Source organism: Artemia sp. Qi Xiang Cuo, chromosome 19 (genome assembly GCF_049724085.1).
Source record: "Artemia sp. Qi Xiang Cuo chromosome 19, ASM4972408v1, whole genome shotgun sequence".
In the NCBI taxonomy this organism is placed as follows: Eukaryota; Metazoa; Arthropoda; class Branchiopoda; order Anostraca; family Artemiidae; genus Artemia; species Artemia sp. Qi Xiang Cuo.
Genome location: NC_142812.1, coordinates 8,097,448 through 8,111,695, shown reverse-complemented (window position 1 = coordinate 8,111,695; position 14,248 = coordinate 8,097,448). Strand labels below are relative to the sequence as shown.

Here is a 14,248-nt window from a genome sequence, read left to right as displayed (position 1 = left end):
TTTTAATTTTGGAATTTCGTTACAAGTCTTAGTTTACCTTGCTTTTTATGGGCTTTTGTGTTTATCCAGTTTTATTTATTGATCTTAAAATTCTAACTCGACCCTTCTTGGCTTGTGATAGCGAAAAAAAAAATTTGTCTTACAAGAAAGTTAATTTGAAGGATGCCTCCTTGGCCTTAATCTAACTAAAGTTAGAAAAAAACAATCAGAATGTTACCCTCGAGATATCTGGAAGTACGACGTACGTCACATATTTAAATTTTAACTTCAAACCAGATCCTAAAGACCTATGAATTATTGACCATGAACTTTTTTAATGGACACAAAATTAAAAGTATTACTAATGGACAGAAAATTCATATGGAGCAACATTATGGGCGGAGACTAATACTTACCCAAGTTTTGAAGTCTAAAGCTATATGAAAATTCATCACAAACACGCAGGTAGTTGTAACACACGTACCGAATTCCCAAATATCAACTTTGGAGTTATTATAAGCCTGAAAATAAAGTCGGAAATAAACATATGTATAAACATACCAGAAAAACTAAGGAGTTACTCGTAAAAAAGGTTAAAACTAAAAACTTTTCATTCTTTTGAATGACTTAATTCATAGGCAGCGCATTGGCACTGCCTAAGTAAAGAACGATGTTGGCACAATGTATTACTTATTCATTTTTGTTTTGATTTAGACCTGGGCACTTCGTATCGAAGGAGTTGTCGTAGAAACTTCGAAAAGAGCTCATTCGATTGGGAATTGAAAAGGCTAGTGCCCTTTTTAATAGTCGAAAGTGATTGGAGGGAAAAAAACCCCTCCACGCCTATCATTTCCCTAAAACAACCAATTAAAATTTAGAGACAACCATTTTGTTCAGCGTTGTTGAAAGTGCCGGAAATTATGTTTTGAGGGTAATCACGACCCCCTCCCCTCCCAACAGCTCTTAGAGCATGAGTTGTAAGTTATGCCCTGGGGGCATATAAGGATATTATAGAAAGGGTGGTCATACAAACTTCGGGGGTGGTCTATTGGATTGGTAATCAGAAGTTCTAGTGTCACGTCCTTTTTTCCCAAAATGCACCAAAAAACACACGTCCTTTTGTCCCAAAATGCCCCGAATTGAAATTTTGAGATAGCAATTTTATTCAAAATAGTCCAAAGTTCATATAACAAGGCTTTTGAGGTTGGAGCATACCCCCAGAGCCTGGGGGCAAGGGTTGTAAGTTATGCCCCAGGGGCATTTAAGGTTTTTATGGAAGGGGTAGTTGTACAAACTTTAGAAATCTTATTTGGTTGAAAATCGGAAGTTCTAGTTCCCTTTTAAGAGTCAAAACTGATGGAGAGCAACTAGCCCCCCCCCAACTATCCCTTTTTTCATCAAACGCATCTGATAGAAATTGCGAGACAGCCGTTTTGTTCAAAATAGTTCAAAGAACATATAACAATGCCTCTATGGTTGGCACAATCCCCCAGGGCAGTGGGGAAAGGATTGTAAGTTATGCCCTGGGGGCATATAAGGTTTTCGTGGAATATCTGGTCGTATAAACTTCAGCTGGGCCAATTTGATTTCAAATCGGAAGTTATAGTGCCCTTTTAGAGAATCAAAAGTAATTTGAGACCCCCCTCTCTCTCCATGCCCGTCATTTCCCTAAACACATCCAATCAAAATTTTGATATAACAATTGTGTTCAACGTAGTTGAAGGGTCCGGAAATTATTTCTTTGAGGGTGAATCCCCCCTCCCCAGAGCTCTTAGGGCAAGGGTTATAAGTTATGCCCTGGGGGAATATAAGGTTTTTATAGAAAGGGTGGTCGTATATACGTCAGAAGGGTCTCATTGGAAAGGTAATCAGAATTGTTAGTGCCCTTTTTAAAAGTCAAAGTAATCAGAGGGTAGCTAGCCCCCCGCCCCCGCCCCCCACACGTCGTGCTTTCCCAAAATGCAGACAATAGAAATTTTGAGGTAGCCAGTTTATTCAAAATAGTCTAAAGATCATATAAAAAGGCTTTTGGTTTTGTTACAAACCACCAGAGCTTTGGGCAAGGATTGTGAGTTATGCCCCAGGGGCATTAGAAGTTTTATGGAATGGATGATTGTATAAGCTTTAGAGGTGGCTCATTTGTTTGAAAATTGGAAGATCTAGTTCCCCTTTAAGAGTCAAAAGTGATGGAGGTCAACTAGCTCCCCCCCTAACTACCCCTCTTTTGATGAAAGGCATCTGATTGAAATTGTGAGATATCCATTTTAAAACAAAATAGTCCAAAGAACATATAACAATGCTTCTAGGGTTGACGCAACTCCGTTTGGTCCTGGGGACATATAAGTTTTTTGTGTGGAATGGATTGTCGCATAAACTTCAGATGGGTCTCATTTGATTCGAAATTGGAAGTTATAGTGCCCCATTTAAGAGTCAAAAGTGATCTGAGAGCAACCAACCCCCGCCCCCGCCCATCATTTCCCAAAAACAAACTTCCAAACAAAGTTTTGAGACATCTATGGTTTTTCAGCATTGTCAAAAGGTTCAGTAATTATGCGTTTGGGGATGCCCCCCCCCCACGGCCCCGAGGCCTCAGGGCAAGCGCTGTAAGTTAGGAAATTTGTTCATTGTTTATTTATAGTATATTATATGGAGAAAAGGTATGCATGTTTGATTACTACTTCCCAAAATATGAAGGGCATTAAGATGAGTCTTTTAGGGAATATTGAGGAGAGTGCTGAACTAAATCATAACATTTTATGTGTGAATGGGTTGTCAAAAGGGCGTAACTCAGAAATGACTGAGTATATTAATTTGGAACTTTCAGGAAATGAAGAGGGAGATGATCAATTGACCAATAAGGCCACATTTGTACGCTACTACTACTACAACTACTTCTATCACAACTACTATTGCTACTACCACTACTATCACTAAAATTACTACTTCTGTAGCGGGTACTACTAAGGCCGAGGATAATGAAATAAACATCCGATGAAACTACTACTAATAATAAACTATTACTGCTATTACTGTTCCTACTACTACCATTACTACTATGATACTAGTACATTTAAGCCTAAGCGTAAAAAGTTCAAAATTTGACAGAATATTGAATATTGGGGTAGTTTGAACTAAATCAAAACACACTATGTGCATGCAGATTGTCAAAAGGGCCTATCTCAAGAATAGATTTAGGTACTAAGTTGGAACTTTCAGAGAATATTTAAAGGGAAGATTAATAGACAAAACGTTAATATACGCATGCCACTACTAACACTGCTACTTTTACTAATATTACTACTGCTACTAATCTACTCCAGCTACTACTTCAATTGCAACAACTTCAAGGCTTAGAGTACTAAGATGAAAACGGCGTCAAAAGGGGGTCAAAAGCGTAAATCGGCAATATTTTTGGAACGGCTTACCGTGCCAAGGTGAAACTATCAGGGCATCAAGAAAGGGATATCCAACTGATCAAAAGGCAAGATGTACATGCTACTACCGCTATTAATACTGCTGCTACTACTGTTACTACTACTACTCATACAATACTAACACTGCAACTACTTCTCCTACTAGCACCACAATGATGCTAGTAGTAGTAACAGTAGCTGCTACTACTGTTACTACAACTACTCATACAACACTAACACTGCAACTACTTCTCCTACTAGCACCACAATGATTGAGACCAATAATGATAAAAGACGATGGAGCAGCGGACTGTGTATCGAGAACTCCATTGTTGAATAGTGAAAGGAAAGAAATGGTACGAAGGTACCTTTCGACGTCAACAAAAGAATGGAGTGGGTGCGTGGTTAGAAGCAGAATTACTACTATTACTCATACAACACTAACACTGCAACTACTTCTCCTGCAACCATCGTAACTACTTAAATACTAGTACTATTAAGGCTAAGTCTAAGAAGGTAAAATTTGAGAGAATATTGATGGCACATTCGAACTAACAAAAGACACTATGTGGATTTAGATTGTCAAAAGAGGGTATCTTAAGATTTGATTTGTGTATTAAGTTGAAATATCGGGTGGTGCCATATGCATATTGCTAGTAGAAGGGGAGGTGCTACTCGTGACGGGCACCCGTGCTGCCACCTACAACTTTTTTTTACATAGTTTATGGATGGTTATGTGTGTTGGTCGATTTATTTGATGTTTTATGGTTTTTGTCAGTGAGAATTTGAAAAACAGGAACTTTCTCACATTTTTGTATGTTTTTATGGTTTTTGTCAGTGAGAATTTGAAAAACAGTGAATATGTTGTCACATTTATGTTGATGGTTTTATGGATTTTGTCAGTGAGAATGGAAAAACAGGAACTTTGTCACTCCTTCTTGTTGTTGTTCGATGCAGATGTTATGAGTTTCCGGGAAACAGTATTTGTTATTGTTGTTCAAGCCAAATGTTATGAGTTTCCATGGTAACAGTTAGAACACGTGTTTCCTTCTCAGCCAATCAGAGGGCTTTGTTTACATAACAATTTGACCTTGAGATTTCGTATATAACGGGGATGCAATGTGATTCAATTATCAGAAAGTATTGTGACACAATGGATAGAACAATTGACATAATTGATGAGCTTGAGGCCTTGGCAGCCACAATTTACCAATGTAAGTACATTTTTTATTTTCAAACGAATTTTTTCCTTGGACACCCTCCAGTATATTCAGCTAAAACGTAAATATATTCCTTTACCCCCAAACCCCCCCCCCAAACCATACAATCTTTATACTCAATGGAAAACGTAAAATATATTCTTTTTACCCTAACCCCCTCCCACACTGTTTTACAATCCGAAATTCTCGCAAAAAGAAATACCTTTTCGTTAAATTCCACTTTTTATTTTCCTTGGTCACCCTTCAGTATATTCAGCTAAAGTGTCTGCTGACTTCTGTCAATTTTTAATGAAAACCCCGCTCTGTTTTGACACACTCTCCAGCACGAGGCCTATTATTAGCTGACACCCTTTCCGGTTTACAAACGCGGTCAACGGAACTATTCTTCCGTCAAAATTAAAACACACTGATGCAATAATTAAGCTAGGCCTACACAACCTGTATGGGAGTAGAGAAACAAGTCATTTTCGAATTAGGGTCTAACAATATCCCCTCCCCCATTGTCTTACAATCCCAAATTCTCGCAAAAAGAAATACCATTTCGATAAATTTCTTTCCTCTATATTTCCAGCTAAATCCCCCCCCACTCTAATACAAACATACAATCTTTATATCAATGAAAACGAAAATATATTCTTTTACCCTCGAAACCTAACCCCCCCCCACCATTGTTTTACGTCAAATTCTCGAAAAGAAATAATTATCCTTTCGTTAAATTCCTTCATTCTATATTTCTAGCTAAAGCGATCACTGACTTCCGTCACTGTTGTTATTAACCCGCTATGTTTTGACACAAGACTCTCCGCGCAAGGCCTATAATTAGCTTTGTCACCCTCTTCCGGTGTGTTCACGATAGCGGTCAAGTCCAAAGGGTTTTGTTTTGATTGTCAAATTAAAACAGTTTTAAGTAATAATATGTAATGCACTATTTTGGAAAAGTGAAATGCATTCTAAACAAAATAATTGCTAACAATGTATTTAGAACATTATGTAAAAGGGGGAGGGGGCGATACATCGCTTCTAACAGCTTTGCTGTAAAGTAAATTACGTAAAAAGGGAGGGCAATGCCTTCAATTCTAACACCATCAGTGTAAAATGAAAACAAACTATTTCTTCGCATTAAAAGTAAGGGGGATTTGGTGTGTAGACATGTACACCCATTGACAAGAAAACTAATGTGTAAATATATGCGTTGCGTCTCTAGGCATGTTTTTAATTTTTTCAAGCTTTCAATAGTTTATTTTATATTCCACGGCGCGAATCCAGGATTTTTGTTGGGGGAGGGGTTAGCACTTTTAATAGTGGACAAAATAGAAAAGATAATTGTTTCTTACCTTAATTGCTTCTTTGTCATTTAGTGATTTTAGCTATAACATTTGAATAAAAGGTAGTAAGATATGCCTTTCGATTGAATAAAACTCATGATTAACTCAATGAGAGGGTAGACTTAGGGTGGGTTAATTTTCCTAAATTTAGGGGGGGAGAGAATATGGGTTTTTTGCTTTACTAAAATGAGATAAATACTTTTCTAAACAAAATTATGTTTAATAATTTTCTTTCTGTAAAAAGGGAGAAATTATTTTGATTTGATTTTTTCTTCTCTTCTTTAAGGCAAATTATGAGGAATTTGCGGACCCTACATCGAAGAGAGCTATGGCTGGCGCAAATAGCGAAGAATGCTCCTCACCGCCACCCGCTAAGAAAGCAAGAGCTGATAATGCAGCCCCCTGCTGAAGGCTACTGTCATTATTAAGTATGCTCGCTCGACCCAAAACAACCGTCGTCAGCTCCAAGCTCCATCTGCACAGGCACAATGCAGCCATCTCAGAAAACCAAAGGAGAATGGAAGGCTACTGTCATGCAATATGGTCGCTGGCCAAAACCCTCTAGCTCCACGCTGCCTGCCCAAGTGCAGCCGTCTGTACCAGCCCCTGTCCCGGCTGCACAAGTCACAGCTCCTGTACAAGAAATTAATGACATCGCTTGCACATCCGCTCTCCTTGGTCCTCTAATAGCTGCCCCATTGACGCTAGGTCAGGATTTTACCCTCCAGCATGCACTACCCGGCCCTTCGGGCACCGAAGCTCAGACGGTTTATGCAAATGTAAGCATTTTTTCCTACCTATCTATTTCTTCCAATTTTTTAGTCCTTTTCAATTCCAATATAAACTTTTCTCTGTGAGATATTAACACCTATTACATATCTAATTGTAATTTTTTGCAAAGAAACCACTCTTTTCTCTGTCGCTATCGCTTCACATATACTTTAGATACCATTGAAACTCAAAATGCTATTCCGTTCACAATTGAATATTATCTTGCTTTAATCTTTGGCTTAAAGCTCCGCACAACCATATAAATAGATCTGTCATCCCCTTTTCCTGTTCTATCATTAGCGAGGGTTAGACCGCCAAGTCTAGGCTTTCAATGCTTTAACATAACTCTATTGTTCGGCCAAGAAAATTAGCTATGAATTGTCTGCAAAATTAGGAAATCGGAATTCTATGTAAGAGCGAAACAAGTTATACCCCCAAAAATAATAATTGCTATTTATGACATTGCTGAAAAGGGGGGGAGGGGGCATAGTTGCCCTCGAATCTTTTTGGTCGCTTAAAAAGCGCACTAGAACTTTTAATTTCCATTCACATAGTTTTAAGAGAGATTATTCCATCTGTCACACATTGACGTCCTAATTTACACTGAATATTTCTATCGTACCATAGATTTTAGTGAGGGGGAAAGCGAGTTAACGGTTCTCGACATTTTGAAGTTCAAACTCGTTCATCTAACCTCCATAATTAAACTCATGTGTTTACTGAACCTGTATGGAATTATAAATATTTCAACTTTTGAAGGGCATTTTGAGAAGGGGGACTGGGAAGAGCTGTGGGAGGCGCTACATGAAGCGCCGCCGGGATGCGCCGCGGGCCAGGAAAGCGCCGCAGGATGCGCCGCAGGGATACGCCGCAGGGATGTGCCGCGAAAAAAAAAAAAAAAAAAAAAAATTCTATGTCATAAAGCGATGTTTTAGATTGTCTTAAGTTGAATTAACCAAATGCTTTTAAGCAATAATAATTCAAATTTTAACAGTAGGGATGATTTGAAAATAAGCTATTTTTCATTCATAGGTTGGTGCATTGGTCCCATATTCACCATCCAGTGAAGAAGAGGAAGAAGAGGCAATGGAGTTTCAAGACAACGAAACATGGGTCAACTCTATTGAAGTACCTTTTCATATTGATGAGTATTTAGATGATTGTTTTAATGTAGAAGCTAGCACAGTTGAGAAGGTAGACTTGAGCCCGAACACTTTGCAGCTTTTAGATGATTTTACAGAGAACCCTCCTCCTCACTGATCTAACCAGTCCACTTCAAGCAACTGAAGTGGAACAGAGTCCGAATATTGTTGAACAACTTGGGGGAGGGGGTATAGAAGTCCCTGATTTTTAATGATCTAATAGAATTTTAAATACTATACTTGTTTTCTCTGCAAGGTTTGGGTATCCTTTTAAATCACTGATTGGGGGACATTATTGTTTGATACTATAGAGATAGTGCATGCATATGTAGACAAACTTTATGCACTACTGGAGAAACAAATTCAATGATGGGGAGTTAGGGATTAAATTAAGGTTTCTAATGTTATAAAGGTATTTTTATTTGAACGAGGGGAAAAGCGAGGTTGACTATCATTAGATACATTCCGAGATGCGTGTAATTTGTCAGAATTTAGGAAATTTTGTGGGAGTTTTTAGCGAGTGGGTAGGACAAATTATAGCTCAACTCGAGAACTATAACGAAAATGGGAGCGGATCTGTAGTTTTGTTTATTAAAAATTTAAGTGTAAATATATGTAAATTTAAGAAAGATTTTATTTTAAGAGGGAGGTAGTGTGTGAGAGGGATACAGTCTTAAATTATAATCCAGATCTAGAGGGTTGTAAAGGTGTCCAGAAGATCTGTTTTGAAACAGATCAAAAGTGTTTCAAGTATGCTTTCCTCATATCAGCATACGAGCCTCTAGCACGTGACGCTACCAAGACGAATTAAGATCACTGAGCAGTACATGGGAAGGAGGGGTCCGATATCTCAGTTTCAGATTTCTCTTGCTTAGAAGGAAAATACCCAGTAACGCTACAATCCATTGACATGTTTGAAAGGGCTAATGCCCATTTAAATATTGGCGTTACTGTGGTACAATACGAAACAGAATTTAAAGATGGAACTCGTTCTAAAAAGAAGGGGGTGGGTTTCCCAGTAAGGGGCCCGTCAGTTGATTTGGTTAAACACTGGGTTTGGTTGCTTTACACACCGCCTAGTCAACCGAATGCAATCGGTCATTTTAACCCTATCACTGACATTAGTAGAGTTCTGGGGGGTGGTAAGCATAGGGGGACCCGTTTCTACTGTCCAACATGCCTGTCACAATTCCGTAGTGATATAAAACTACGGGGTCACATGAAGCATTGTAGACAGCATGGATATCAGACAGTGGGAACGCTTTCAGGGAATAGAGCTATTTTACGCTTCAAAAATTTCCAAAATACTCTCCTCCAATGTATCAAAATATCTTTGGACTGTGAGGCTAAGTTAATGGAGGTGAATGATCCACAATACCCAAACCATATCAAAAGATATCTAGCCATTGCAGTGTCCGATGCACATGCGCAAAGAGACAGTTCTACCACCCTGTGGTTGTTAGAAATAATTGATACATTGGATGAGGCCGAGTTCAAGGTCAATGCATGACTAAACTGATTGGCACGGCTAATGGCGCTATTTCTCGTTTGAGAAATACGCATTATCCAATGGTGCTGTCTGTAAAGGATCATCTCACGATTAAAAATAAAAACATAAGTTGGGTTTGTAAGGGGGAGTTTGTAGAGGAGGATACGGGGACTAAAGGGAAAAGAGGGGGAGGGCGAAAGTCAGAGACCATGATCATTTGTGGCAGGAAATATCATCTGGGGGTAGTAATTTTAGGGGGTAGCGCATCAATCGTGTAATTTAACTGTTAACAAGCAGTTTTTTATCCCTTTTTTTATCCACAACTCTAATTATGAATTAAAATTTATTTGACCAGCACGGGCACGGAGGCACCGAGAGGGAGGGGGGGTAGACAGCCCCTGGATAAATAATTAATTTATCTATAACATCAGCCCCAAATCAGCCGATATGATGTTGTTTCTCGAACTGAAATGGCAGGTAGTGAATAATGGGCGTACGTGTTGGAATAAAATAAGGTTTTTAGATTATTTTAGTTTTTTTCCCTAAATACTTAGGTCAATTGATTCAATTGCAGAAAAGCAATAATTTTGATAGTTTTCCCTTGCTTAAACAGCACTTTCCTGACAGTGAAATATATGACTTATTAACCAGCAAAGGTGTCTTTGCATATGATAATTACTGCTCTGGCGCTCGCTTAAGCGAGAAGAAACTACCTCCAATTGAAGCTTTTCACAATTCACTGACCAACAGTGAATGCACAGTCGAGGAGTATGAGTTTGCCCAGAAGGTGTGGGCTAAGGGGGATTGTAAAAATGGGTGGGATTATTGTAGACTGTACATGGCCAGTGACGTTCTTACTCTGTTGGATATAGTCTGTAAGAATACGGACAAGATCTATTCAGAGTTCGGGTTAGATATAGGACATTATTTTTCTACACCCCATTTACTGATGGATTTAATTTTAAAAATTAGTAGGGAGGAAATAGGCCTAATCACAGATGTAGATCAACACCTTTTTGTAGAGCGTTCAATGAGGGGAGGTCATGTTTTTCACGGGGACCGCGTCTTATCTACCGATCCGAGCGGGCAAAGCACCGGTGTAAAGTTAAATGCAGTGTTCTTGGACATGAACTCGTTATACCCCTCGGTAATGTCCCGCTACACTTTGCCGTGTGGGAACTATCAATGGTTTGAGATTCCTTGCAAGTTCCTCGACATTAAAAACGTCGAGGACAACAGGCCGCAGGGATGGTTCTTTGAAATTGACGGTCACATCCCGCTAGCACCTCACGACTCAGTCAAAGATTTTGTTTTTCCCTATATCAATCGACCCGTGACCAGGGACTCGCTGAGCCCCTACAATCGATCATTGGTTGAGGATATGGGGATGCATTGGACCCCCTCTAAACAGAAACTGATTGCTGATTTGGACCCTAAAGAGAATATCGTTGTTCACCACGTGCTTTTGCACTGGATGGTGAACAACGGCTTCAAAGTCACCAAAATACCTAGGGTCCTGCAGTTCAATCGGAAACCTTATTTGAAAACGTTTATCTATGCATTTTTCGATAATAGTTCTAGGGCAAATTCAAAGGTGGAGAAGGAATTGTACAAGCTCATTCTAAATTCAGCGTTTGGCAAAATGTGTGAAAGCGTACGCAACAGATCTCGCTGTGACGTCGTGACTGACCCTCTAGAGTGTGCACGAATTATTGCCGACCCCAATTTTACATCATTCACGAGCATAGAGGCCGGCATGGTTCCTCTACACAGGAAAAAGCGAAATGTAGTACTGAACAAGAATATAGCAGGAGGTAGTTCAGTACTAGAAATTTCAAAAAAGCTCATGTTGTCATTCTTTTAAAATGTGTGCAAGGTGCAATGGCCACGGGAGGGGAGGTTCAACTTTACCATGGGGATACAGATTTTCTGCTGTTAAAGGTAAATGGGACTGAAGATTTATTGGGTGATTTGCAAAATGGGGTGCACATCAACTCGTGGATGGATTTCACCAACTGGAATCCATCCTTCTACCCCGAGTTGCTGAAACGTCAAGCCCCCAACCAACTTCTAAAATCAAAATCGGAGACGGGGAGTGATTTGATATCCAGGGGGGTGTTCCCGGGCCCCAAAGTCTATTGCATTGAAACACATATTGGGGATGAAAAGAAGACATGTAAAGGGGTGCCTACACATTTTGTAAAGAGCAATTTCAACATGAGCGTGTACAGAGACTGTGTAGAAAGTAGCCTAGTGCCAAGAGCACAAGTGCTTGCAATTCGCTCTCTACAGTATAGAAATTATACTGTGAGAGTGGGAAAAAATGCAATGTCGTGTATATCTGACAAGGTCTATATGCTCGAGAATGATGTGAGTGTCCTGCCTCATGGTCACTATTGTATTTCAGACCGAGTTGAATGCGTAGACTATCGTAATCAACTTGGTCAGGATAAACTAATCTAACCCAAGCACTAACCACCACCACTCAACCTTTCATAAATTAACCTAACCAACTAACCCATTCATAAATTAACTAACCCAATCTAACCTTAACCTGTAGCAGTGACGACAACTATTGTTTTTCCATCGCGGCTCCCGGGGGGCGGGGGGACCCTTCCCGTGGCCGGCTCCCGGGGGGTGGGGGGCCCCACCTTTAAATTCACTGTAATGTTCAACTGTGCTAGTTCCAAGTGTATTTTGTATAGAAAAGTGTTTTTTGTTGTACAGAAAAGTGTTTAAAGACAAAAAGTGTTGTACAAAAAGTGCTTGTACAAGAGTGTTGTACAGAAAAGTCTTTAAAGACAAAAAGTGTCATCGTTGTTCATGTTGAACAAATAGAGTTTTCATGTTGACCAAGTGTTCATGTTGAACAAATATTTGCTGTAATAAATGTTGCCATGAAATATTGTTTTTGTTGTTCTTGAATAGATAGATCTATGGGAAAATTACTACTTATTCATTGGACACATATGATTTACAGTCAGTCATAGTCCGACTGTTGTCAACAACATGTATTAATTTAAAACACCCTTGGGATCGTTTCTGTGTGGGCCGTCAATGTCGTGGAAAACCACAATTTTAAAAGTATTAATTCAAAATTGCTATTAAATGTTTATAGAAAAGCCGAAAAAAATATACTATTGCCATAGAATTTGGCAGGAATCTTTTGATCAAATGAAAGCACTTGCCTCCATCATATAAATACAATTCATACGAGGACTTGATGTTTTCAATAGTGTTGAACCGAACTCGTGGCTGATTATTCATGATTTAGCTGAATCCATTGAGCAGTTTTCAGAGGAAATGCTGCAATTGTTCACTGTCTGATCTCATCCAGAACACATTTCCATAACCCTAGTTCTACACAATCTGTTTCATCAGAGCAAATGTATGCGAACCCTTGGTTTGAATTGTACCATCTATATTACCTATCGAGTCGTGCGTGATTATATCTCGCGCAAAACACACAAAAAGAAGATATAACCCCGCACTCCAAAATTTCTGCTGTAAGCGTACACTCAAGCGACTAGCAAGCCCTACGGTTACATTTTATTGGATCTTAATCAGAGCACGCCCGAGGATCTTCGTGTAGTCACCGACATTTTCGACAATGAAATTACAGTATATCTTCCGGTGAACAGTAGAAAAGGCTATTAGTCGCTATTATGACACTGAAGAAACTACACGAACAACGGCATTTATTTTCCGTTCTAAGCACTTCAAAACCCTTGCTTAGGAAGGCTATACTTAAACATGGTGTCAACAATTATTTCATTAATCTAATATCTGAACTTTGTTTAAATTTAACTGAGGGCAGTGTTGAACTACCAGAAGGTATTAGACTACATACAAAGCAACATCGTTCCGCTGTACGTGCCTTGGCTTTTAAAAAAAAGGTAAACAAATTTAAAATAAAACGGCTCCTGCAAGCAGGCGGTAGCTTTTTTACACTTTTACTACCGATTATTTCAGGTCTTGTAAACAGTTTTCTCTAGAGAATGGCAAAACCCTATAAATTGACACCATTTGAACTTGTCCTCTCCCCCGTCAAACCTTTTGAAGACAATCTAAGCAAATTCACTAATGATGAGAATACTGCCGATGATAAAAAACTGGTTTTACTTCAAGATGCTTTGCGACGTATGGACAAACATATACCTTATCGTGAGAGACCCGTCGCCAATCCCTCTAAACAGGAAACATCTCCTCAAGATTCTGTACAATCAAAGGAGAAGGAATTGAATTCAATTGTATTAAAAATTGGAAACCTATTGCCCGTGACATATCGGGAACAGAGTAAAAGAGTATTATCTTATCTGGTGTTGGAAACTGGTGATCAAGTTCAAGTCAACAGCACCAGGAAATGAAATTTAATTCAGGGAAAAAGTTATAATCTAGTTGATTTAATTTGTGATATGGTGACGAATCGTAAAGGACTCTTATCCTTTGACGATAGTCTACACACCTTTCTAAGTGTATCGAACTTTCCAAAAAGTATTATTGGCAATAAGCAAATTCTTAGGAAGCTAAGAGAATATAGTCCACCAACAACACCTTGTGAAAAGAAAGAAGATTCTAAATTTAAAGATAATAGCACCACTGACTTTAAAACCCCTTTGGTTGCTGGTCAAAAGCGAAGACGAATTAATTCGTCCTTCACTGTGCAAAAGGGGAGTGGATATTAAGCTACGCGTTTACGTTCGAAATGGATGATGTTTTGAAAGGTATCTATGAATATATTGGTGAAGCGGGAAGTTTAAGTTCACCCAAAACACTTTCTAAAGTTGTCTCTGGCACCACATTGAAAAATGAAAAAGAGTCTTTAGAAAATGAACCGAGTTATAAACTACACCGGAATCGTAGGCTTCGCAGCAAACATTATTGACAAACTAAAGCCTTTTTCCCTCTG

The 14,248-nt window shown here is 39.0% G+C and overlaps 1 protein-coding gene across 2 annotated transcripts in view; it reads right to left on the bottom strand.

The window, feature by feature from the left end:
• The window catches only part of LOC148940454 (phospholipid-transporting ATPase VA), a 204,545-nt gene that overhangs the window by 9,360 nt on the left and 180,937 nt on the right, over nucleotides 1–14,248 (bottom strand). For both annotated transcript variants that reach the window (XM_089105629.1, XM_089105630.1), the window contains exon 19: nucleotides 396–500. In XM_089105629.1, coding sequence (XP_088961755.1) covers nucleotides 396–500 — 105 coding nt within the window. The remainder of the gene's footprint in view (nucleotides 1–395; nucleotides 501–14,248) is intronic.